The sequence below is a fragment of the Pteronotus mesoamericanus genome, unplaced genomic scaffold (genome assembly GCF_021234165.1).
Source record: "Pteronotus mesoamericanus isolate MK-2021 breed Mesoamerican mustached bat unplaced genomic scaffold, CSHL_Meso_final contig_2, whole genome shotgun sequence".
Lineage (NCBI taxonomy): Eukaryota > Metazoa > Chordata > Mammalia > Chiroptera > Mormoopidae > Pteronotus > Pteronotus mesoamericanus.
In genome coordinates, this window is record NW_026555084.1 from 12,923,499 (window position 1) to 12,948,989 (window position 25,491).

Sequence of the window (25,491 nt, forward strand, 5' to 3'; positions counted from 1 at the left end):
GAGAGCCACACTCCGTTGACTGAGCATCTGCTTTCCTCCTCTGCAGCTTAGTCGTGGGGCGTGTCTGAGCCTCAACTCTCCCTCCTAGGAAATAGGGATCATGAATTCTATCCTCCCTGCTCCACAGCAGTACACGTATCGTGACATTCAAAACCCAGTGGTGTAAAATGGTGTAAAAATGGGAGAGATTGCTGTTATTGTTATTAAGCCTCCTCCCCCTCTCTCCACCCCTCCACCCTCTGGCCCCTGTCCCCAGGACGCACCAAATGGTTCCAATTGAAAGATAACCAACACCTTCAGTGTTTCTCCAGCAGGTCTAATGGACCCTTTATGAATTCTCAAAGATCTGCTAGTTCTCTATAAGCAATTTTAATTGTTGTGGTTTTTTTATTTCAGTGAGACTCTAATCATTGACATTGATAATCTGGTCATTTCTCCCACGATCTGAGCACTCGTGTTTGCAGTCCTGGTGGCACCAGTTAGCTGTTAGCTGGCCAGTGGTTCCCGGGCTGGCTCTGCGGGTGCACTGTCGGGGCCCCCAGGTCCTCTGTTTTGGGAAACACTAGTTTGGTCTAAGATTTGCTGCTGATGCACCACAAGGATAAGAGCTGTAGTTCTGGAACTCTCCAGCTGGTAGATGTCTGTCTCGGCCTCAGTCTCAGAGCAGATAGTGAACACAGAGTCAGAGCTGGTGTTTGGAGGAGGATGGAGAGCCAGGCTGGTTAGCCTGGCCCTCCAGCGGGCTCCAGGGCCCAGCGGCCTCTTTAAGAAATAGTGGTATTGCTTGCTGATTTCTGCATGGTTCAAGTTCACTTTACGGACATATCCAGGCTATATGAAAATGTAAATGCAGGTCTATCCTATCACATAAAAATATGAATATAAACACGAACATATAAATACAGACACACACTATGTGATGCGAAGTTGGGTAGATTTAGTATCTGAAGTAAGAGTTCCCCACCTATGCAGAACACTTCCAACTTTTCAGGCACCATGGCATTCAGCAACACACTTGGTTGCCACAGTGAAACTATGAGCACATAGGGCAGGGCCTATTGTTCCCAATTGAGAGATGAGGAGAGGAGGGGCTGGAGAATTGTCCAAGGTCACAAAGGCAGCTGAGGATGGTGTTTGAACAAAAAGCAGGGTTTCGTTTTTGCTTTTTAACTCCCTGTCCATAGAGTCCTCCTCTCCACCCCGTCTCCCTCAGCCTGCTTTCCAGCAGCCTGCCACAGCTGGTTTTTCGAATCCCTCCGAAGTGACTGGCTACTTTAACGCTAGTGCGTTCTGACAGGTTCAGAAACAACTGCAAAATAAAAAGTGAAGCTCTTTCCTTTTGTTAAACCTTTCAAAAGCTTCTTTGGTTTCTAACTCTGTAATTACACCCTAATCAGAAACACTCTGAAGGAGGGGGTCAGTTCCATGCAGCCGCAGGCTAATTATGTGGCGGAATTTCTAAAAATTATCATCTTATGAATTGCATTATGCCTCTGAAGGGGGAAGAAAAGCATACACCAAATACTCAACTATGTGTCAAACTGAATTAATTAGCAATTTGAAGCCTAATTATCAACTAAACTATTGGAACATGCAAGACTCTTGTATTTGGATGGTATATGCAATTTGCATCCTATTAGCTGGCAGTTGTAAGAAGTGGAGAGCTCGTTAGGTCAGAAAAAAAGAATGCAGATCAGAGGAATACTGTAACTGAAGGTGCTGACTTGGTGATGCTGTGACCAAGGGGTCACTTGGCAACAGATGGAGGCTGGTGATGTAATTACCTGGGGTCTTTCAGTGGCTCTGAGGCCACTGATATGTAAGTTCTTCTGTCTTGCCCTGGACAGGGGATTATGTCTGCCCCCACCCTGTTCAGTGTATGCTCAGGACTCTCAAGCAGAAGGTGCGTCCAGGGTCTGCATTGCGAGACGTCCTGGAATTGTGGGATGCTGCCCGCTCACCAAGCTACTGGGCCTAGTTCTACCACAACCTTGTTGTGTGTCTTGCTGATTCTGTTTCCCTACAAGCAAATGAGACTTTAGTCGACTTCCAGAGTCCCTTGTAGCACTAAGAATCTGGGACTCGAGGGCCATCCAGAATTTTCATTACGAAGTCAAAAATTTCATCCTTGGACTTTTTTTTTTTTTTTTTTTCCTCAAGGGATGGACTCTTGATTCCCTAAAGTCTCCGGACAGCCACCTTCCATTTAAAATGCAAACACCCCTCAGAAAAATAACATATTTAGCCATTAAGAGTAGGGTCTACATTAACTTATCTCAATATGCTTTTTTGATTTTCAGTCCTGAATTTGAAATATTGGGACAGCCAAGGCAAGGATCAATGGAAAGGGAAAGAAGGCTTAGGCAGGGATATAAGGATGGAGATAGGCCAGAAACAGTGATAGAACATTAAGGTTTAGGCAGGATGTTTTGGTCCCATTTTTAGATTCTGCATTTTGACCTTTTCCATACTGTATATACCCAGATCCTATGCCTTTGTTCCACTAATGCCTTTTATTCCAAAAATAAGTGGAAAATATCAATTCTTTTATTCAATTAATAATTACTATTACTCATAGAAGTACTCAACACAAAATAACATGGCTAAAACTGAATGTGATAGATTTTGTTAAATATTAAAAGCTAAAAATCATATCTTAATGGAAACACAAAACATTGCAAAGACAAACCAGGATAAGAAGCAAGTTTGTAGAAAAAGTTACCATCATGGAAAACTTTACAATTGTTCTAATTGTCACATGGCAAAATTTGTTATTGATTAAAATATTTTAATCAACTTAAAACTTTGCTATCAATTTGATGAGAGATGCAGTTATTTTGGAAAACAATTTTGGAGTTTCTCAAAATGTTAAACACAGAGTTACCATATAACCCAGCAATTCTCCTAGGTATATAGAAAAACTTGTACATAAATGTTCATAGATACATTATTCATAATAGTCAAAAATGCCCATCAACCAAAGAATAGTCAAAATGTGATATAGCCATTTAATGAAATATTATTTGGCAATAAAAGGAATAAAGTACTGATACCTGCTACAATAGGGATGAGCCTTGAAAACATTATGTTTAGTGATAGAAGCCAGTCACAAAAGACCACGTAATGTATGATTCCATTTACATGCAAATGATAGAGATAGAAGGTAGATTAGTGGTTGCTTAGACCTGGGGGAATTTGGAGGGCAGTGGGAGTGATGGCTGCTGGGTATTCAGTTTCTTTTGGGAGTGATGAAAAAGTTTTAAAATCAGATTGTGTTCACAATTCTGTGAATGTATAAAAAACCCATTAAATTGTACATTTTCTATGAACACTGCATGATGTATAAATTACATCTCAATAAAGCTCTTTAAAAATGGACTAAAGGCAAAGTAAAATCACATTTAACTTTGGAAAAAACATAGCTGGAAGAATTACATTTCATGATTAAAAAAAAGGTAGAAAGGCAAAACATGACCCAAAAGAAATAGAGTTGCCAGAAATAATGTCCACAGAAGAAAACTCAAAATGGCATATGTTACCAGGTGAAATTTAATATGCACAAAAAATTATTTGATGAATCAAGTCTTCATAACATAAAAAATAATTACACCCTGTAAAAAAGCCTACAGTACATTAAAATGAAAACAAATTTTTTAAGAAAGACATCTATCTCATCTATGCCACGTAGAAAAGTGAATAAAAACTAAATTGAAATAATATTGTTCATACTGAAAACCTGTCTGGGTAAAGATTTGTCAACAGTATAATTATGGTTTAAATGTTTATATATATAAACTGTGATATTATCATTTGCAGTGATTTTGTCCTTATTGCTAAGGGGCAGAATCGATTAAAGGTAGAATTGTGATGACTGAAGAAGCCCGTTTTAGAGTTTAGATGTTTACTAACAGCGTGCTGTGGTTTGACAAGAGGGATGTGGAAGGGAAAAGGTAAACTGGGTATTGACCAGATGCAGTCAGCTCCAAGTTGCCCTTTTCACCCATGCAGTTCCTGCTAGCCAGTGACCGTGGAAAAGAGCTGGAGCCCCAAACGTGGAAAGACCACAAGCTGAGTGCTGCAGTGTGCTCTACTCACCAGATTTGCAAGGATGTAGTGGTATCCAATGCCATTCTTCTCCAGCTTTATAATCTAAAAAGAATGCAAGGGAGGGGGTTCATTAATCATATTAGCAATTAAGGCCACAACAGCAATAATAATAGGAACTAACATTAATGGAGCACTTACAATGTACCTGGCCCTATCCTAAGCACTCCAGGGGCAGTATCCCAACCATCCAGTGATAGTACCATTGGAGATCCTCATTTCACAGGTGAGGAATTGAGGAAGAAAGAGGTTAAATAAGCCCCCTCTGGTTACCCAGCTATTAAGTGGCAGGATGCCACATCTGAAATCAGTTTTCTCTCATTCCAGGGGTAGAGTAGCATTATCATAACCCTAAGGACACTCCTTTCTTAAAGCCTTCCCCATCCATGGAGATTCTTTCCTGGTGGGGCTTTTATGTTGCATTGAATTCCCTGTCACTGTCATGACAGTATCTGCTGCTTGAGTCCGTTGAGTCAATGGATGATTCCACCCCAGTTTTTGACCTTTAACTTCTTACATGAACCATATTCAGATGCAGTGCCTTCTTTCCCCAAATTTTGTGCTTGCTTCTCTAAACCAACTAGGTACTCAGACATTCATGGGCCACTCAACCCAGAAGCTGAAGGGGAATGTCAGAATCATCTGGCCCAACCCTTCCCTGTACAGATGGGAAGTCCTGGACCAGAGAGGGAAAATGATTTGCCCAGATCCCCCAGCAGCCTGGGAGCAGTATCAGGAGAGGGACCTGACTGCGGTGAGCCTTTCCACGTGATGCCCGATTATGGTTAGTTATGAAGAGCCGGGGTCCTCAAACATTCCTCCATCCTGAATGTGTGGACTATGCCTCATCATCAAGCGCAGGAAGAATACTTATGGAGAGAACTACCAGGGTTTTGCTTGAGTAGCCAGACACACTACCCAAGGCACAGCTAAGACTGCAGGCCTTGGTCCAGTCCTGACTCTGCCTACAAGTTAACTTGATCTATGTCTTTCTTTTCAATCATCAAATTGGGATCAGTGTACCCTGCTCAGTGTCTCTTTCCCTGCACTGTTGCAAGGAAGCATAAAACATGCGAGAAATACTTGGGCTTCTTTTCTAACTGAATAAATTTTCAAGGTTATTAAAATCCACATTCAGACATCTACTTAATTGGATGTATGTGCATAGCAGCTCACATATTTTTTATGTAGGGAATAATTAAATGCAAGTGCACACAACGAATGCCCTGAAACAGTGGTTAGATTTTGAAATTTCAGGCCATGGAGCGCAAATACTATTGGGATGATAGTTTTATTAATAATTCTTCATTACTTTTTCATTTTCTTGTCAAACGGTTTGCTGCTCTTTCAACAATGAGATACCTTTATCAAAAACCTATTCAGATTCTAATAAACACAAAACAGCAAATAAAAGATATTTCAAAACCCACCACATTCAGGCAGTGAATAATCTCTGCAAGATAAAATTGCAGGTTGAAACATAGGAAACTAGCTGATAATTGATGACTTCTAACCAATAAAAATGAGCAATTTCATATGGTTCAACCCAATACCTACCTTCCCACCCATTTACTCATCTGCCTACCCAGTGGTCTACCTTCCCTCCTCTCCTACATCCCTTTCACAAACATTTACTAAGTACTTGCTCTATACCAAGCCCTGTGCTGGGGACATCGTGGGAAGTGGAACAAGCAGGATGCTTGCCCTCTTGGACGTCTCAGTTTGCTGGGAGGAAACCCACACTCAACACATAAAGAGAGAAATGAACACAGGGTTATGAAGTAAGAAAGTTGTTGTAAAGAAAATGTACAGTTTCACTCGGGAGCATTGCTACACTGACCCAATTCCTTCAAAGTTCATTTGCACTGGATGGCCTTGATTCACAGTCTTAGTGTCTGGAAGGCTGTTTCCTTTCTCTCTGATTATTCATAACCTTTGTGGCTGAGCTCTCATCCAAACTACTCTGTAAAACTTTCTATGATTAATTAATACAATTAGCAAATACTTTATTGATCATGGACTATATGCCAAGCACTAGGCTATGAACAAGTGAGGTGAGGTCCCCATGCCATCTTTGAGCTGAGTTGACATTTTAGTAGGGAGCCAGATGGTAAATACATAAACAGATAAATGAACAAGATTTCAGTAGGTGAGAAGTACTGTGAAGACAATGAAACTGGGTGACGTGATGGATGGTCTGGTCCTAGTCTCTCTCATCTCTAACTCATTCTGAACTTAATGACTACATTACTGTATACAAATTGGTGTCTTATATATTGATAAAGCATTATATTCTAATAACCCTTCTCCCTGATCATAAACCTTCACTGCCTTTCCACTGTTTATAGAATAAACCCCTGCCATGGATACCTCTAGATATCCAGGGCCATCTCATATTTGGGATCTTTCTTAGAGCCTTCATTGGTTCCTTATTCTTTATATTCACTCAGAAACTATTTATGGAGTGCCAACTAGTGCTAAACTATTCAAGGCACTGTGGATACATCAGGGAAGAAAACAAAACAAAAATCTCCACCCTCGTTGACTGATACTATAGATGGGGGGCTGGAGACAGAAACAGGCAATTGATTTTCGACTTGGGATTTGGAATCACTGTCTCCCTCCTTAGGCAGAACACTTATATTAGAGCAAAAGGATCCCAATCTCTGAGTGTTTTGATAGTTTAGGATGATTCCAAGATACCAGACTGCAAGTCAGCAGGTGTAAATTTGAGACTCATCGTTGTCACTAACTAGTTGTCTGAACCATGTCAAATCATTCACCCAATTTGACTCTGAGTCATCTCGCCCATAAAATGTGGAGTGCGGATGGTAAATCAAGGGATCTATGGGTCCTTTTAGCTCTTCGTCTTACTTTCCAGAATAGAGGGATTTGACAATTTAAAAAGTTAATATACTATAAGATACAAACAAGTCACATCCTTACAAAATACAAATTTGTCCTTTGGCAAAGGAGATAATCAAAGCTGAAAAGTTGCATTTTTAAGAGTTTGGGTGCTGTAGGCAGACCACCCTGGGTTTGACTTCTTGCTTTTCTTATGTTAGTTATGAGTCCTTGGGCAAGTATAATCCCTTGTTCCTTCGTTTATAAAGCAGGAGAATTGGTTGAAGCTGTATTATAGAGTTGGTATGAGGATGAAGTGGGGTTACACATGGAGAGGGCTTGGCATAGTGTCAGGCATATGGCAAGCACTCAGAAAATAGTGGCACTGTTTTCTCTGTATGGAATGATATAGGAAAAGTCATCAGCCTATACTAAGAATCCCTAATTATCGTTCAGCACTTTCTCCACCTCTATCTCATCTAATCTTTTATTGGCTTTGTAGAGCAGGGACCCTCATTCCTATTTTACAGATGAGGCCATTTATGCTGAAAGAGGGAGTGATACAAGAAGACAGTACTAGTTGGCAGTATAAATAGCAAAAATAGGCAGTGCTTACATATATCACTTTCTGTGGCTCTATTCTGAGTGCTTCACATGTATAGAGTCTTTTAATACTCACAGGGACTCCCTTAAGGAAGCTATTATTAACATACCCATTTTACAGAGCAGGAACCTGTGATGTAGAAAGATTACAAACTTGGCCCAATGTCACTGCGCTAGTCAATACTAGAGCTGGGGCTAGAATCTCAGCCACTCTGGCTACTGGGTCTCTGCTCTTAACCAGCACCCTAGGCTGCCTTGTTTAAATACCCTGACTCCAGCGCAGAGAACTCCCCTCTTGATAGAAACGATTTTTTTTTTTTTCCTGCTATCTCTTTCCCAGAGGAGAGGGAGGTAAGACCTACACTTTGTAAAGTGGAGCACAGAGTTAATGCCTTCAAGAATCGCTGACTTTCCAAATCTCTCTGTTCTGTTTCTGAGGCCTCTGAGTGATTGCTGAGCTGGTGTTGAGATTCCCTATGGAGGCAGCAGGGGTCTTGAGGGCCATTAACAACTTTTGTCATATTGTCAAGTACCTAAAACTACCATTTTTTCTTATATAGCACTGTTCAAAAATGTTTGCAAAATATACTTCCTTGCTAGCTTATGTGAATGCACACACATAATTTATAAAGACAGCGATCTGCACCAAAGCCTCTACTTCTGGGATGAGCACATGCTTAGTTCTGAGAACCGGAGGAACCATGGCTTAGAATGAACTCTGGCTGAAAACTGTTGAGGTTCTAGTGCCCTTTCACAGAACGCACAATCAACCGACTTCCCAGACACAGGAGAGTGTTCAAGGAAACAGTAGAAAGGGAGGTGCCTGATGCCTCCTTAGACTCTTAAAACAGGTCAGTGGACCAAATGAAAGCGATGCCAAATGCTAGATCCATGAGTGACAGGACTCAGGGCGGAACCCAGGAAGCTGGCTCTATAGGTTGTGTCCCTCACGCGATAGCCCTGCACAAACTCTAAACTGCAGTGTGATTTGCTTTGTAACAATAAAGGAGAACACTGGGAGTAAGTTTTGGTCAACTGATCTGAGAACCATTTGAAGTCCTGTGTCAAGGCTCCTGCTGTTTATAATGTTTCATAAAATTTCAGAATTAAAGTTTGTGAATTACAGAATATGAGAAGGAAGGCGTCTGGCCTCTTCTAGTCAAGGCCTCTCTTTGCAACACGCCAGGCAACAGGTCACCCAGGTCTGTCTGGAGCCCTCTCGCACCCAACCCTGAGCCTTGGCAGGGTTCACTACCTGGCCCAAGATTGCATTGAGGCGTTCCGATTCACAGTCCACCACCACCAGCCGCTCCTTCTTCTTCTCCAGGTCCTGAAAGAGCATCCTGTATCCCTCTTCTGTGGTTGTCAAAATGTTGACTGCTGTCACCTGCCAGTTCTTCTCAGCAGCTGTGTCCAGGACTTTCTGCAGGACGGACAAACCTGCAAGTCGGTGAATAGGACAGAGAAGTGGCGATCAGGATACATAGTTATTTAGTAACTGCTTATTAAATGTGCCAGCCTGATATCTAAACAGAATCTAATAACTGTCAATCACATTCACGAATGTTCAGTATATCTCAGTACCTAATACTTTGCCTCTCACATAGTTGGTATTCAGTGTGTACTGAACTCAACTACTATATACTAATTTGTAGCTAAATGATAGAGGAGCTCATTACTCAATGCTGCTTTGTTTCATCTTTGAGACATAGATGGTTTATTAGTTTCCTACTGCTACTATAACAAATTACTACAAATTTAGTGGCTTAAAACAACATAAACACAGTATAAGATGATAAATGCATGTTTATCATCTTATACTGCTGTAGGTCTGATGTTTGAAATGTATCTTCCTGGGCTAAAATCAAGGTGTCGGGGGGATGTGTTGCTTTCTAGAGGTTCTAGGGGAGAAAATTTTCTTGCCTTTCCAGCATCTAGAGGATGCCTGTGACTCTTGGCTTATGGCCCCTTCTGCCTTCAAAACCACAGTGACTGGTCAAGTCTTTTTCACATCACACTGTGACTCTGACTCTTCTGCCTCCAACTTCCACATTTAAGGACCCTTGTAATTACATTAGGCACAGACAAATAATCCAGGATAATCTCTGTATTTTAAGGTCAGTTGATTAGCAAACTTAATTTCATCTGTAACCTTAATCCCTTTTGCCATTTAAGAAAACATTCACAGGTTCCAGGACTTAGGACGTGGCGTCTTTGGGAGGGAGTTGGAGGTCGTTATTCTGCCTATGCCAGATGGTTGTTTCTCTCTTGCATTATTAATCAGTCTTTTGTTCATGTATTATTTCTGTCTCCCAGTAATACTGCTAATCCCTTTCACAGTGACCAATATGGTGCCTGGCCTCAAGCATTATTTTTAGATTAATTGTATTATGCCTTCTTATTTTTGTTTCTTTTTTTAGTACAAGTTGTTTCAGTATGGTACCAAAAGTGTACTACACGCCTGGCACTGTTCTGCTAGCTTTCCTGCCTCCAATTCACTTAATCCTATGAGGTAGTTGCCACTGTTATCCCTGTTTCACAAATGTGGAAATGGAGGCGCAGGGAGATGTGGTCATGTGACCAAGGTCACACAGCTAGCAAAAGGCCGAGCTCAGAGGTCGGAGATCTGAGACAGGTGAAGCCCTTTGAAGAGTGTAGGGGCTGCCACTGACCCCAGAGATGATCCTCTTCAATTGAAGTTACATTTCTCCTGCTTTGCCACTTCTACCATTCAAGTTTCATTATGTTGCAAAGCCCTGGAGCAGGTGATCCTCACAAGGGCTGCTGTCTGAGAAGGAAAATCATCAAACTAAGGAGAGGAAAGGAAAATCTAATGGGGTGCTTCTGGCCTCTCCTGTTGGCTCCTTCTCATCTGAATAATGCCTGTCTAACTCTTCTTGAAAAACCACGTCACAAGCTGCTCTCCTATCAGATGTCTTCTAAGCCTCTCCACAGGCTATCTCCTATAAAAGCTCCCTTTCGCTTGGGGAAAAAAACCTCCTCTGCCTCAGTTTCAGATTTTGCATGATCCATTTATTTATTTGTACCAGTAATAACTAAGTTGAGTTTTCAAGGGGAAGGTAGGACAGTACAATATGACTATCACAGAAATTAGAAAAAAGAGCAGGATTCTCATTTAAGGATCAAGAACTAGAGAAAGCGGTGGTTGAGCAGTCTCTGGAAGGGAGGAGGGATTGGCATATGTAGACTTGAGAAGGGATGTGCACTCCAGAAAGTGGGAACCGCATGAGTAAAGCAGCAGAGAACAGTGTAGGAATCATTAGGACAGTGTGACATAAAGTGCAAAACTTAGGTGGAGGCAGAGTTATAAAGGCTTGGGAGGGTGCACAACGGCGATGATGGTGATGGTGATCGTAGCGGCTAACTTACATAGAGGACTTTGGGTATTTACTTTGTTCCAGACACCGACAAGCACTTCGCAGTTATTATCTCACTCAATCCCCACATCAACTTTATGAGGTGGAGGTTAGTTTTATCTTCACTGTAGAGATGAGGAAATGAAGGCATAGAGAATTGTATCCCCATTACATCAATGGTTAAACCGAGGCAAAGAGTGCTTGCCCGCACTGAAGCAGCTGGAGAGGAGAAGACATAGAATTCAAACCAGGTCTGCCTGACTCCAGAGTTTATGCTCCTGAGTCTGGCTGTGAGCCATAAGCCACTCAGCTGAGGTCCTTGGACTTTAAGTCTGGACTCAGGAGCCATGGAAACTTGGTGAGCTGTGGAGAGACATGGTCCTTTAAGAGGATTACTCTCTCAAAGGATGTGTTTCCAGGAGTTAGACATTAACCACTAAAAATCAGCCCATAGAAATAAAGCATTTCTGGTTTATTTCCCCAAGCTTCTTAAGGAGGGAAGAAGGCATCATTTTTCTTCCTGCTGGTAGTTTTCTCTCCAGCTTTCACCAGTCTCCCTCTCCTAGTCCCTGGCTTACCCCGGTCAGCATCGTAAATGTAGACAAATTTCTGCCACTTGTAATGGTCAATAATACTGATGAGGGCATCCTGCAGCTCAGGGCGCAGCTGAAGGACAAACTGGTTGGAGGTGTCAACGGGAAAGCTTGGCGTAATGAAGCAGACGTGGAGGGCCCCGCAGAAGGAGGTCAGCATGTTGACGGTCCTCCGTTCATAAAACCCAAAGATGGCATAGACTCCTTTGGAGAACTGGGAACAGACTGGAAGAGAAGAGGAGGATTAATGGATAGAAGATGTTGCAAACAAGCTGTCAGGTAGCTCCAAAATGAATCCATCCATTAGTGTGTTCATCCAACCCATCATCCACCCATCCAGTCAACCAATCTATCCATTCATGCTCTCAACCTACCAGTCTATCCAATTGTGCATGCATTCTAGCCATCTATGCATCCCACTCACCCCACTCATCTGTCCAGCTCAAACACCTATCTATCTAATTCAGTGTTTCTTAGGTGTCGGTTCCATGCCAGATGTCATAGTTATTAATTATAAACGTATACAAAGTATTTTCCTACGTTCTTTGACTTTATGTCTGCAACAATCTTGTTGAGGTAGGAAAAGTATGACTGGGTCGTCTTTTAAAGGGGAGAACCAGGGACCAGAAACTTAAAGTCCATGTCCAAGGTAGCACAACTAGGACATACGTGAGTTGGGGAGATATCTTGACCTCAGTCCAGTGATCGCTCCATAACAGTACCCATCACCTTGAGGCAAAACATAAAAAGATGCTGCAGGAGGAAAAAGGTCTGCCAGCTTGCTGTTGATTCATGTTTAAAAAAACAAGTGTTGATTTTCCCGGCCTACCCTTAGCTTTTGGTGTGCATTTCTCTGCTGATGTTCATTTTGTGTTTGTGCATCTTGCTAGCTGATTTTTCAGGCCCCCTAGTGTATCAGCCATTGTAATAGCTTAGCTGTGTGAAGATCCCCACAGGAGACATGTTGTAAGATCTCAGTGCAGTTACCAATTGTGGTTTGTGTTGGGTACACTACTAGTTAGAATATAGTGCAGAAAAAGAGGTCATAAGGCCAAATGCTGGGTCAGTTGGCTACTAAGCTTTATTTTTCATGTTTTTCAAATAGAAGTTGAATTTATTAAAATAAGCAATTTTTGTAATTAATAAGTTCACTAGAAAATAAGAAAAACTACAAGTGTGAAGCAAATTATGCACATTAAGAGAATGTGAAGCTAAAGCTGGAGTTGAGAGCCATGAGGAATAAGCAAACGTAGCAGGGTTGACCGATAGACAAATGCCACTAATGACCCTGAGACTGAGAAACTCAGGCTTGGGCTGTTGGTAGAGTTGAAGAGCTGATTCTGCGATGTCTATATTCAGTTAGGCCCTTCCCAGGAAACTAATATTACAAACTAATTTTTTAACCAAATGTGCGATTGTTCTAACTTTTTCTTTCTTGTTTTAAATTAAATTTATAAAGGTAACATAGCTTAATAACATTATATACTCTTTACGTATATACCATTATAATTTGACATCTGTGTACTGTGTTATGTGCTCCTTACCTGGAGTCTAGTTTCCTTCCATTACCATATATTTGACCCCCTTTACCCACTTTGCTCCCTTCCCCTCTTTCTCCTCTGGTAACCATCATTCTGTTTTTAAACTTCATTTTAATATATGGCACAAGATGAAGGTTTACAAATCTCACTTCCTGAATAGGCTTTCCTTTACCATCTCTCCTAAACAGTGACTCTACCATCTCCTACCCCCTAATAACTATCACATCACCCTGTCTTATTTCTCATATTTGCATTACTATTTAAAATCATTTTCTCTACTTGTAGATACCTATGACTCCATGGGTCAATGTTAATTTCCTGAAAGCAGGAGTCTCATTTGTGCCCCAAAGCCAGGGTAGCTCCGGGGGCACGGTCAGTGCCTGATAAGTGTTTGCCGGATGGATGGGTGGTGCACGCCTGAGGAGAGGCTCAGGGGGCGCACAGGAGGGCATGAGGAGGGGCTGGGCCCAACCGAGGGGGCTGTTGGGCCCCCTGGACTTCCTGCTCCCCTGATAGAACTGCTTATCCCTCGCTACTCATACTATTTTCTCTTTTACCCAATAAGGCCACTCTACCTGCTTGTGTCAGACAAAAGGCACTGTCATTAAATGTCTATTATAATTGCCAGAATCAAGATTTCCATAAATATGGATTTCTTTACCAGGAAGCATACACTGTATATTATTCTGCCCATGTTAAATATAGATTTGTCAAAAAGCACAATCCATCTTACTGGATGAATGAATATAGGGAGCATATATACTCTCTGAAATGTTATAATATACTCCCTCTGGTATTTTTAGGATCTTTTCTCCCCTTGCAGAAATGAAATATTATCCTGTGGGATATAAATCTTATGCCCCAGATCTAGTCCCTCATGTCATCTACTTGGTTTCCCACCCTTACATGGGCCCCTGGGGCCTCATGGCTGGTGCTTCTTGCTAGAACTTTGGAGGTAGAGGAGGAAAGGATGAGACGGGGTAGAAGACATGGGAGCAAGCAGACTGATCAAATCTTTAGCACGCAAGAGGCCACCATTTTCTCCCCTCCAGTTATCTCCCTATTTTTCCTTTTTACAAATCTTTCCTCCTTTAAACTGAGTTCTTTACCCTCTCTTTAAGGGTAAATGGGCACATTTACCCACTTTCTCCTAACAGAGCATGGCTGGGAGGTAGCCTAGCCTGGATTTACTTGAGTGGACTCTGGCTCCCAGAGCTGATGAGCATCTGACCTTCAGTCTGGCTCCTCATCTCAGCTAAGCCTGAGCAGCAACAGAAAGAGAGAGAGAGAGAGAGAGAGAGAGAGAGAGAGAGGGAGGGGGGGAGAGAGAGAGACAGAGACAGAGACTGACTCTATAAGATCTAAGACCTATGGGAGAATACAGTCACTGATTACATGTTAAAAAATATAATTGGTCATTGTAAGGCATTTCTTTGAATCTGTCACAAAAAAACATTCAATCTGAGGAGATGGCATGATCTTATAGAAAAAGTACTTAATAAGATGCCACAGGCCGGGAGGATCCTCTTTTTGGTTTTATCTCAACATAATACTTATGTGACCTTGAGCAAATCCCATGCTCTCCCTGGACCTCTGCTTTTCATCTATAAAAAGATGGTTTGGCTGCATAATATTTAACATCTCTTCAGGCTCCAACATAGACTGTAGTCTTATCAACTGGAGAATGTTTACTGATTGACAATGCTTTAGTTATTTGCTGGTCAAACTTTGAGCAATCTCCAGTGTGCATTTTCAAACCCAGAAACCAGATAAAGACTGTGAGTTCTTGGATCTGACTGCAACAAAATCCTCGCACTAAATGTAAGTGCATTCGGAGTCTTGAGTTTTATTTAAGATACCCTTTCTTACCCGCTGTGTGATTTAGTTACTTAGTGGAGAGTAGATAGATGAGAGGCAGCAAATCAGAAAGGGGGCTAGAGGTGGAGACTGTATTGTTCGATACAATGAGCAGGAGGAAGAAATGGGACCATTCAAAGGCATCAGAACTCGCTGTGCACTGGACTCGCCACAGACTCTTGCACTGATGTGAAGTCAGAGCAGGCCGGCCTGTGTGCGGTTCCTTCCGTGTGAGGCCACAGCACTACGTAGAATGCCTTTCAGAGTTGTGATTAAGAGCTGACATTTGAGCACTTACAAGGTGCCTGACACTGTGCCAAGAACATTTCCTTGCATTAACTCCATCCTGTGAGGTAGTTTACAAATGGGGAAAGTGAGGCCCGAGACCAGAGCAAGGCAGAGCCAAGGTCTGAGCCCCACCAGTCTGCCCACAGGGCCTGAGCTCCTCACCTCTGTGAAATGCCATTCCTCTCTCCTTTCACAGGGTGGGGGGGAAACAGTCTTGGCACATGGGTGGCTTTGGTTTCTAGAAAATCCCCTCACGTATTGATAGCACACTGCCTTCCCGTAATGCCAGATAAAGAGACATTACTGCACTTGGGCCTATGGATATTAAATCAGAACAAAACTGAGTGGTGTGCTCCACGTATCCCCTGGGGATCATGAAGAGCATGTATACCGCATCTGTTCTTCTATTGGTCCATCCATCTGTCTACCCATCCATCTGCCCCATGATAGGTAACATCTACCCCTCCTTAGGCATTAAAGATGCAAAGGCAAACCAGGCAAGCCATGCTCTCCAGGGCTGTCACCTTGACAATGGGAGAGACAGACAACTAATCAGGCGATTACACTTCAGTGTAAGTCCTGTGGTACTGATGTATTCAGGGCTCACACGGGGACACCGAACCTCAACCTTTGGGAACCTTAACAAAGGTTCCAAGAGGGTATGCCAGCTTTGACACAGAAACATAAGCAGGAACCAGCCAAGAGAAGGGGGTATGGATCAGTTCCTGTGTGAAGGGTATTTTAGGTAGAGGGAGCAGTGACAGCAAAGGCTAGCAGAGAGAGAAAAGACACAGCACGTTCAGGGAACCCTGCCAGAGTGTCAGATGCCGAAGTCCCTGCCTCCAAGAGACTCTGTAGCAGGATGTGTCCAAAAATCAGAGCAAGTCAAAAACGAGGCCAGGAATTCCCTCTAGGGGAGGCGGGAGGGCAGGGACTGGTGAGGGCAGGAAAACCCACGCACTGCGCGGTGCGGGCTGCCAGGTCCCCTCCCCGGCTCACTCAGACATCTTTGATAATCACTTCTAGTTAAGGAAGCATCCACTTAGTATCAATAAATCTCCCAGCCCTGGGCACTCGCCCTGACAGCTCTCTCCCAGGGAGGGAACTCCTGGTGTTAGCAACTCCCTTTTTATTATCACTTCATTTAAGGCCTCACACACAGACATTTCTCTGTGGCTCCTGGCTCAGCCCTGGAAATGTGGCAACCTTGTTGTATGTAAATAGTAGATAACGAGGTGATAGGACAGCTTCATTTTGGGGAGGGAGATAGAAAGTGTGGGTGTGGTCAAGAGGACTTTTAGACCCTTATACCCATCCTCAAATAATTCTGTCCTTTTTGGTGAGAATGACCTTCTTGATCTGACTCTAACCTTGTGACATCAAATTGTTTTATTGCTGTCACTCAGAGGGTTATAACCTTACCCCTCCATGCTGTGATACTCTCTTGCATCCAGGATATAATACTGACATGCAATAAATTATCATAATAGATGTAAATTGTCCGCATCCCCTCTAAACAGCGTCATGGTTATTTAGGATTCTGAGACCTGTTCAGGGCTTCCCTGCCATTTACTAGATAAAATCTTATCAGTAATTTGTTAAATTAAAAAAAAAATTACTTGAGCACCAGAAAATATCAGTGCCACAAAACTGGGAGAGGGTGATGACACAAGACAGATATGTTTTCTACCTGCACAGAGCTGACACAGGTTCGGGAAGTTTTACGTCAAGGGGAAGAAGGGTGTTTTAAGAGAGCAATAGGGGGTTGACTGTAGAATAAATCATTGTTACTATGATTGGAGCCAGTGGCTACTGAAACCTTACCACAGGCCAGACACGATGCTAAGCACCTTGTGTCCATGTCCAGGTAGAAGGGTAAAGGCAGTGAGGCGAGAGAGAGGAGGGGGCCTCAGGGAAACTCCAGAAAGGCCACACTGGCTTGCCAGCATGGGAGAAATTAAGCCAGTGCACCTTGTGTCAGTGTTGCATTTTACTTTGGCTTTGGACTCATCTCAGCTTTCCTGGGCCTTTCTTCACTCTGGCCTGGAGCCCAGCGGGGACATGGCAGCAAAGGGAGACGCAGAAGAGGAGCAATCCTCTCCTGCTTGGCTTTGTGTACTTGTTGTGAACGTGACTGCCAGGCACTGAAAGCCAACAGGGTGTGACACTATATGTGAGGCTGAGAATTAGATCAAGGCTGGGCTCACTGGTCCTGGAATTAGATTCATCTTATGGTTTGACACATGAAACCAGGGGTGGGGAAGGACAAACAGACTGATTGTAAGTTCTCCTGCAAAATTCTTCAAGTGCCTGGCATGGTTCTAGAAAAGTGAATTCACAGAAGCTAATTTGGGGTCTTCTGGGCTGCATTTTCCCCATCTGGACAGTGGAGTTTGTACTAAATTAATGTTTTTCAAACTTCGTGTGTGTGTGTGTGTGTGTGTGACCTACCTCTAATAAAACTTTTATTTCATTGGTGATGTGTAGTCCTACAGATAGGAATTTTTTTCTTCTCTCCATCTTCTACCTCATCCATCCACCTGACACATTAACATGCTCACAGAGTATGTGTTGGGAAGCAGGTGGTATCAGGTGCTATAACGCTGGATAACAGGACAAGTCCCTGCTATCTTGGAGCTTAGGTTTGAGAGAGGGAAGAGAGATAATAGGCAAACTAAAAAATCATCTTGAACACTGTGTTACAGAGGAAATAACAGGGGATGATGTGAGAGAGGCAGACAGGGCTACTTTAGACAAGATGGTCAGGGAGGTCCCCTCTGTGGCACTAACATCTGAGCTAAGAGAGAACCATAAGAAGCAACTGGCCAGGCAAAGGGCCAGGGAAACAGTTTCAGGCAGAAGAAGCAGAAAGTACAAAGGCTTTTAACCAGGTGCAGGAAAAGATTGATAAGCCTGAGAAACAGAAAGAAGGCCAGTGTGGGTGTAATGTAGAAGGAAGAAGACAAGCAGTAAAGATGAAGAAAAACGTGTAACACTCTGAGTGTATAGGGCACTCTGTGCGTATCTTGGGTTTCTTTGGAGCTCTAGAACATCATCTTGGTCTAAGAAGGTCAGTACAAGCTGATCTTACTGGACCTTCTGGCTCTAGTAACTGGTGGCTCAAGTTAATGGGGGGCTGAGAGAGTGGAAGATAAGGTTGCTGGCCCACTAAATTGGAAAATGGGGAAGGAAACATCTTCTGACTTACATGCAATGGGATGACCAACATGGGACAGTCAGTGAGTTCACTGGGTTCTAGGTAGGTGCGCTGTTCCTGAGATGTTTCTAAGCTTGCTCTGGGCTCTGGGCTTTCACTCATGCTCTTGCTTCCACTTGCACCAGGCCTCCTGCCTTTTCTTCTCCAAATGCTTTTGACTCTTTTAACATTCAGTTCAAATGCCACCTCCTCCACAAACCTCTTATCCCTCCGCATCTCCAGCTGTGGTCTCACAGTCTCTATTCTTCTTTTAGATGCAAATTTGTGCCTCATCAATTTTTATCTAGCACTCATGGCTTATTAATTTTGGTTCCTTGGCTTCAATAACAGAAATCAAAGAGGCTAACTTAGGACCAAAGGAAATTTGTTAGAAAGATATGAGGGACCCCTGCTTAAAAAAAAAAAAAGGACTTTAGAGAAGACTGTGATTACGGCAGCTCTAGATTTCAGGGTTTCATGGACAGTCTCTTCAGAGAGTCACTATTGCTCCAGCCAATTTGTGATAACTGTTCCATACAGCTCCAGGCTGGCCTTGCTCGGGGCATGGCTCACCTCTGGTCAAGGGAAGGTAGAACAAATATGTCCCTAAGGTTAGACAATGGTCTTACTGAGATGGCAGCCAAAAAAATGTTAAATCAAATCAAATAAATAGAATAAAATGAAGGTGCTATGAACAGGGAGGGATGGATACTGAGCATATCAAACTAACAGATGTCTACTACATTTTTTTTTTTTGCTAGTATTTTATAAGTCAAAGCCCAAGACTGTGTTGGGAGCTCCATAAATGTCACATACATCTAAACACTTTAAGTTAGGAGCTATGTATAATTTGGTCATTGTTGCCTGCCTGCTGTGGGTTAGACACTGTGGCATAGAGTGGTGGGTAAGAGAGATGATACCTTTGCCCTCAAGAAGCTTATGTTATTCTTTACAATCCCCAGAGGGCATCTGCAATGACTACGCAATATCTTTGGTACAGGTAAATCATTTAGCTAATATTAATCAATTGATACTATTCTTGACAATTGACCTCCTCTTGCTTCCAATACTTCTTTTGAATTGGATGGACTCATTATTTTTCACTTATATCATTAAGTGACTTTTTGTGTATTTATATCTTTTCACCTGCAATTGAGGTACATAAGCTTCCTTGAAGTAAGAGGCCCTCCAATTCTATCACTTTTTCTTGGTAGGTACAATGTGGAGAAGCCTACACAGAGCTGAGTAGGAAATAAACATAAATGCTTGATAATGTTACTTGTTTCACAGTCTTTTAAATCAGGCTGACCACTTAGCATCCATGAGTTTGGGGGGGTATGCAATACTGACCCCTGCCTCTGTGCTTCAGCCCCCTGAACTCTCTGTCACTCCCTGTTACCTTAGACCAACAGAGCGTGAGAGCCAGAGCCGTGTTATTAGGCTGACATCCGAAGCCCAGGCAGCTTTACAGCATCTGTCCCACGGCACTCAGCCTCCTTAGCCAGTGCTCTGTGGGCAGAAGGGTGGAAATCCCATTGCATAGCTCAACGCTTAGGATGTTGAATGGATTAAAACAAGGACATCTTCATCCTGTGTAGCAGACTGCTTATCACTATGTATCCATGCAGTGTTATGGGAAGAGGATCTTTTGGAGATATTTCCTATATTGACACACATTTATATATGGTTGTGCTCTTCTTGAACTGTCATTTAACCCACGAACAATCAGATCATAGATAGTCAGTACTAAGAAGGTACCTGGTCTTGAGGGTGTATTGGCCTAGAAAAAAGACTTCTAGTAGCTGTCTGACCAGCTCCATTTTGAAGTCTATTTAATTTACAGGTGCTTGGAATATAGCAAAACCTGGTGTCCAGGGTATCACTAGCCTCCTACCTCACATGATGTCAACATGCTGGAGGCTTCCCAAGACCTATCTATTTTGGGTGGTTGGCACTATTTGGGAAAATACTATCAGTCTTACTATTTATTATTATAGTTGTGTCACCATTTGAATTTTTACTGTGTGCCAGATCTGGGTCTACGCACTTCACATGCATTTTATCATTTACTCCTTTCAACAGCTAAAATTTTAATTTTTTTTTCTTTTTCATGCAAGAGGAAGCTGAAGTTCAGGGAGATTAATTAATCTCCCACAAGTCATTCATGTGGTAAGCGACAGAGCTAGGAGAAGACTCCAGGTCTGTCTTACTCCGTGGCCTGTGCCTTGAACTGTTGGACCGCATCCCCTGAAAGTCGATCAGCCCAAACCAGAGGGTTCACCCCTGGAAAAGAATGCCAGCCAGCACTGAGCACTTAATGTGCCCGATCTTATGCTAAGTACTACTACTTTAATAGTATGGAGTGCAGATACAGTTATTATTCCCATTTTATATAGAGAAAACAGGCTAATTAACATGACCAATGTCACATAGCCATTAAGTAAAAGATTTCAGAATCAAAACACAAGCATTCTAACTTCAGAGCCATTACCAGGTGTCTGGAGGTGTCTCTATGCCAGGTGTCTACAAACTTTTCTTGCAAAAGGCCAAATAGTAAATATCTTGGGCTTTGTGGGCCATATGGTCTCTGTGACAACTAGTCAGTGTTGCTTTTGGAGCACAAAAGCAGCCAAAGATAATATGTAAACAAATGAGTGCAAAACTGGAATTATACTATAGAACCTTATTTATAGAAATAGGCACTGGGGTGGTATTTGGCCTGTGGGCTGTAGTTTGCAACTCCTACTCTGTAATATTCTGCAACTGGGTAGTAAGTAGGACCAAATGCTGACACTTTGGGAAAGCTAATAATAACTCATAGTATATTATATGGTTTTCAAATCTGTCACATCCTTTTCCTCTTGTGAATACCCAGGGAAGTAGGTAGGGCAGGGACGATGACCCTTGAGCCCATGTGCAAACAAGGAACCAAGGGTCATACAGCTGGGGAATGCAGGAGACAAGTGTGTGGCCCTGCCTTCCGTTTCCACATCCTGTGGTTTTTCTGTGGTGACTCTTGTTATTGGTTATTCACATTGCGGGAAGGGCAAAGGAAGGCAGTCAAAGTCAACTGAGATGTCTCAGTTTGACTGAAGGCCACTGCTTGCTGGCTTCTGTACTAGAGCCAGTGGGACCTTGAAGTTCACAGACAGACTCCCACTGAAGTCTTGACACACAGACAGCAATATGGCAAGTAGGTGGGGAGCTTCCTCTGAGAGGCACTGGCCAGCTTCATCCTAGAGGAGGCTGTAACTCTGCCTTTGAGCTCAAGGCTCCTTTGCCATGATAGCAGAGGAGACCCCACCTCTGAGGGACATGTGCTTCCAGAGGCTATTTAGAAAGCGGACATCTATCAGGGGACTCGCAGCATTGTCGCTGGCCCCTTTAAGGCCATGGCTGAGCCGCATAGGGGGCTTAGTCAGGAGTGCTGGGTCAGGGCTTAGTCAGGGGCTGGGGTGAGGAGCTCTGTCTGGACAAGATGAGGACTTGGATTTGAGGCTGAGGTCAGGCTCATTGTTAGGCTGGGTTCCAGGGCTGAGGGTGAGGCTAGAGTTCAGGGTTGGGGTAAGTACTCACGCCGCCTCATTTGGGTATAGGAGGTATGGTTCTCTGAAAAACGCAGGTAGGGACTCCATCCACTTAGCTCTGTGCAGCCTTTGGGAACTAGCACACTAATCGGCTGCCACAGAATGAATAAGCACAAAGACACTAGCCAAAAGGAGGAGAGTGGTCGGAGAGATGGGCCCATAGCTCCCTCTGTTTCTGGTCCAGTCACCAGCCCCAGCCCCTCTCCACCCATCATAAAGCTCCTTCTGCTGGCTCATGAATGAACCATCACTGCAGGTACCAGGTGAATCATTCATGAGGTGAAGCCAGTCTTAATTAGCTATCTTAATTCTGTTCCTTGGGTAGGTGGGAGAAAAAAATAATGTGTTTCTTATTTGCTGTTCTTTCCCTATGAAAATCAGATATATACATGGATTTTCCTAAGCCAAGCAGCAACTCTCCAGTGCCTGGTAGACCCATCTACTTGATTGGCACTTGTCAATCAGCACAAAGTTTTTACCAAGATCCACAGATGACAGCCTGAGGGTACCATAAATCAAAAGAATTAATTTTCCACTCGGTGTGTCTACTGAAAAGGTGAGAGGACAAAAATGAAGGATCAAATAAGGGTATGGAAATCAAGAAATTCCAGATCTCAAAACCAAATGACACTTAGAGAAGCCAAATTCTATCTCCTCTGATATCTGAATTCACTCCTGACCTTTGCCCCTGGTGATTTTTGAGGCTGAACACCAACCAAATGCAGAGGTGGATACAGAAAAAAATCTGAATCGTCATTTTGTTTTTGTTTTTTAATATAATCGATGGTCTCAGTAAAGCATGCTGAGAATATGGCTTTTAAAAACAAATGTACAACCAATAGTCTTGCTATGAACACGTACTTGCCTTGTTTTTCCAACAGGGATGCAAAGAACGGTCACCTGGCTACCAATAAGGGTACTTAGCAATGCAAGGCTAAGCTCCGCCACCTGCCTCGCTTTCCTGTATCTGCTCCCAGGTCACACCCCCTATCAGCTTTGGCTTCACACTGGTCTTTATTTTTACCTGTCAGGACAGGCCACACTTTCTTGCCCTGGGGTTTTTGCACATGCTAATATCCCCTTAGAAGCCTCTTCCAACCCTCTTTAAATGGTTGAACCTCATCCTTCTGGCCTCAGCTTTAGTATTCTCTCTTCAGAGAGGTTTTCTGTTGAATATACATCCTGCTTCTTTAATACCCTTTTTTGTACCTTGTTTGTTTTCATCATAGCTTATCTCTGTCTTTATTATCCTGTTTTTTAAAAAATTTATCTGTTTAATTTTCCCTAATAAGGCAGTGACGATGACTCTTTTATCTTCCAATGTAGTCCCAGCATCTAGCCCAGTGCCTGACACACCAGAGGCACCAAAATATATTTGCTGAAGAGAATGAATGAATAAGTGAATGAATAACCAAAAAGCTGCTGGTTCTCTATAGGACCTTAGACAAGTTATTTCCCCTCTTTGGAGTTCATGTCCTCATTTGTAAAATGAGATTCAATTAGCCCTAACTCTTTTGCCCCTGAAAGTACACATTTTCGTATTTATCATTGTACAGATGGGAGAGTTAAGGCATAAAAGCGTGCTGTTCAGCCCAGGCACTCTGGTCTCCTAGACCGTTTCCACCAACTGAGAGAAGACACCACCAGCTGTCTTCTCCTCAGGGACGCTTCTTGGCATTTAGTTTCCTTGTACCAAAATGGTATTTGGTTCTCTTTGTACTGAAATTTGATTTCCTTTTCAAGATTTCTCAGCACATGGAATGAAATAGCTCCTGCTAAGAAATGGTACAGGTTCCTTAAATTCCAGATGAAATTCTGAGAACAAAAGCATTTCTCACTATCCTGGAGTGTTCTCTTTGTATGTTCTTGCTACAGTTAAGAGTTCTAGGAGTGGGTGGGAGTGGAGGTTGGGGGGACGGCTGAGATCTAAATGAATCCTGGGGAAACAGTGAGGAAGAAGGGAGTAGAAGGCACAAATATAATGTGGAACTGGTAAGAGCATTTGAGGAAAGATGAACATGAAGACAGCGTGCCCATTTTCTTGCTTTGGCATAGTGCACCCACAGAGCCCTATGTGGGGGCGCCTTGTCGGTCCCCGTACCCCTTCCCAGGCGAATTTCCTAGCAGAGGTCGCTGCCACACTGCCACGTGGAGCAAACTACTGCTTTCCAGATTTCCATGCTTGTGCGCATATTCCTCAGAAATGTCCCCCCGCCTCTGAAAAACTGCTACACATCCTTCAAAACCCCAGTCAGATGTAGACTTGAATGGGCAAACTTCCTACCCTTCCAGGAGAAAATTAATTAACTTCCTCCTCTGAGTTTCCATCATACTTTCTCTCTTATACTTTTCCTGATAGCCTATAACTTGACGTTTTCATGTCTGTCTTCATAAGACTGTGAGTTTCTTTAGGGCAGGGTTGGATCTAATTTATTTCTAAGGTCTTACAGCCTAACCCTGATCTTGATATAGTAGATGCTAAATAGCTGTTTAGTAAATTTTGGTTTGCTCACCTGTGAAGTAAGGGCAATAATGCCTGCCTTACTTGCTATGAGATTATCTAAGTCCTAACCTCACTATAATGTGTAACATACATGTAAGTCATCATTTTATTCAAATTGTACAACCCAAATATGAGGTGGACTGGACAGGATATTATTACTCTCTTCATCCAGATGAGCTTCCAAGGGTGAGAGGCTTGCTCTGAGTAGCACAGCCGATAAATATCAAACTAGAGGAAGAAAACCATGTTGCTTGACTTCTGGTAGGGTTTCCCCCCATCAGATCACACGTGCCTCTCAAAAACTAGCTGTTAGGTTCGGTCATGCTGGCTGACTGAAGAAAACATGAATCTAAGTCCTAAAGATGTCACGAATGCCTCTCCTCCTCCCGCTTTGCACCCCCACTACCATCCTGGCCCAGGCCTCATCACTGCTCGTAGTGCACGCTTATTGCACGCTGTCACTTTCCTTTATCCCTGGCTCCACCTTGCCCACTTTCTCTTTTCCCACACTCATAAATCCATCACCTGTTCTTTTGAAAATGGAAATTGGATCCTGCCATAACATTGTTCCCGTAAGCCCCTCAGAGCTTTCTCATCGTGCTTTGAATAAAGTCTGCTCTCCTTTGTATGACCTCTGAGCGCCTGCATAGTCTGAGGCCTGCTGACCTGAACAGCTTCATCCATCATTTCCCTTCCCTCATCCACTCCTCAGCTTCTCCGACATCCCAAGGGCACCCCCCTCGCTGTCCCTCCACCTAGGACTCCTCTCCCACTTCTGCTTGGCTGGCTTCCTCCCCACTTTCAAGGACCACCCAAATTAGGTCATCCACTCTTCTCTGACTTAGCATTCAGTTTATTTCCTTCATGGCACTTTATTCAAGTTGCAATTACAGTAGAAGCCCTCTTATCTGATGCAACATGGACTGCAATTAGATTATTTGAAAAAGATGGTTAAAACGGAGAATCACACACAAAAAAGACTCAGCAGGTATTTTCTT

At 43.0% G+C, this 25,491-nt stretch overlaps 1 protein-coding gene across 2 annotated transcripts in view; it reads right to left on the reverse strand.

Annotated features, from left to right (window-relative positions):
* GRIA1 (glutamate ionotropic receptor AMPA type subunit 1) overlaps window positions 1-25,491 on the reverse strand; it is a 277,064-nt gene that overhangs the window by 122,880 nt on the left and 128,693 nt on the right. For both annotated transcript variants that reach the window (XM_054568140.1, XM_054568142.1), the window contains exons 3-5: window positions 11,507-11,746; window positions 8,807-8,991; window positions 4,096-4,149 (exon numbers count right to left, since the gene is read on the reverse strand). In XM_054568140.1, the coding sequence (XP_054424115.1) occupies window positions 4,096-4,149; window positions 8,807-8,991; window positions 11,507-11,746 (479 nt within the window). The remainder of the gene's footprint in view (window positions 1-4,095; window positions 4,150-8,806; window positions 8,992-11,506; window positions 11,747-25,491) is intronic.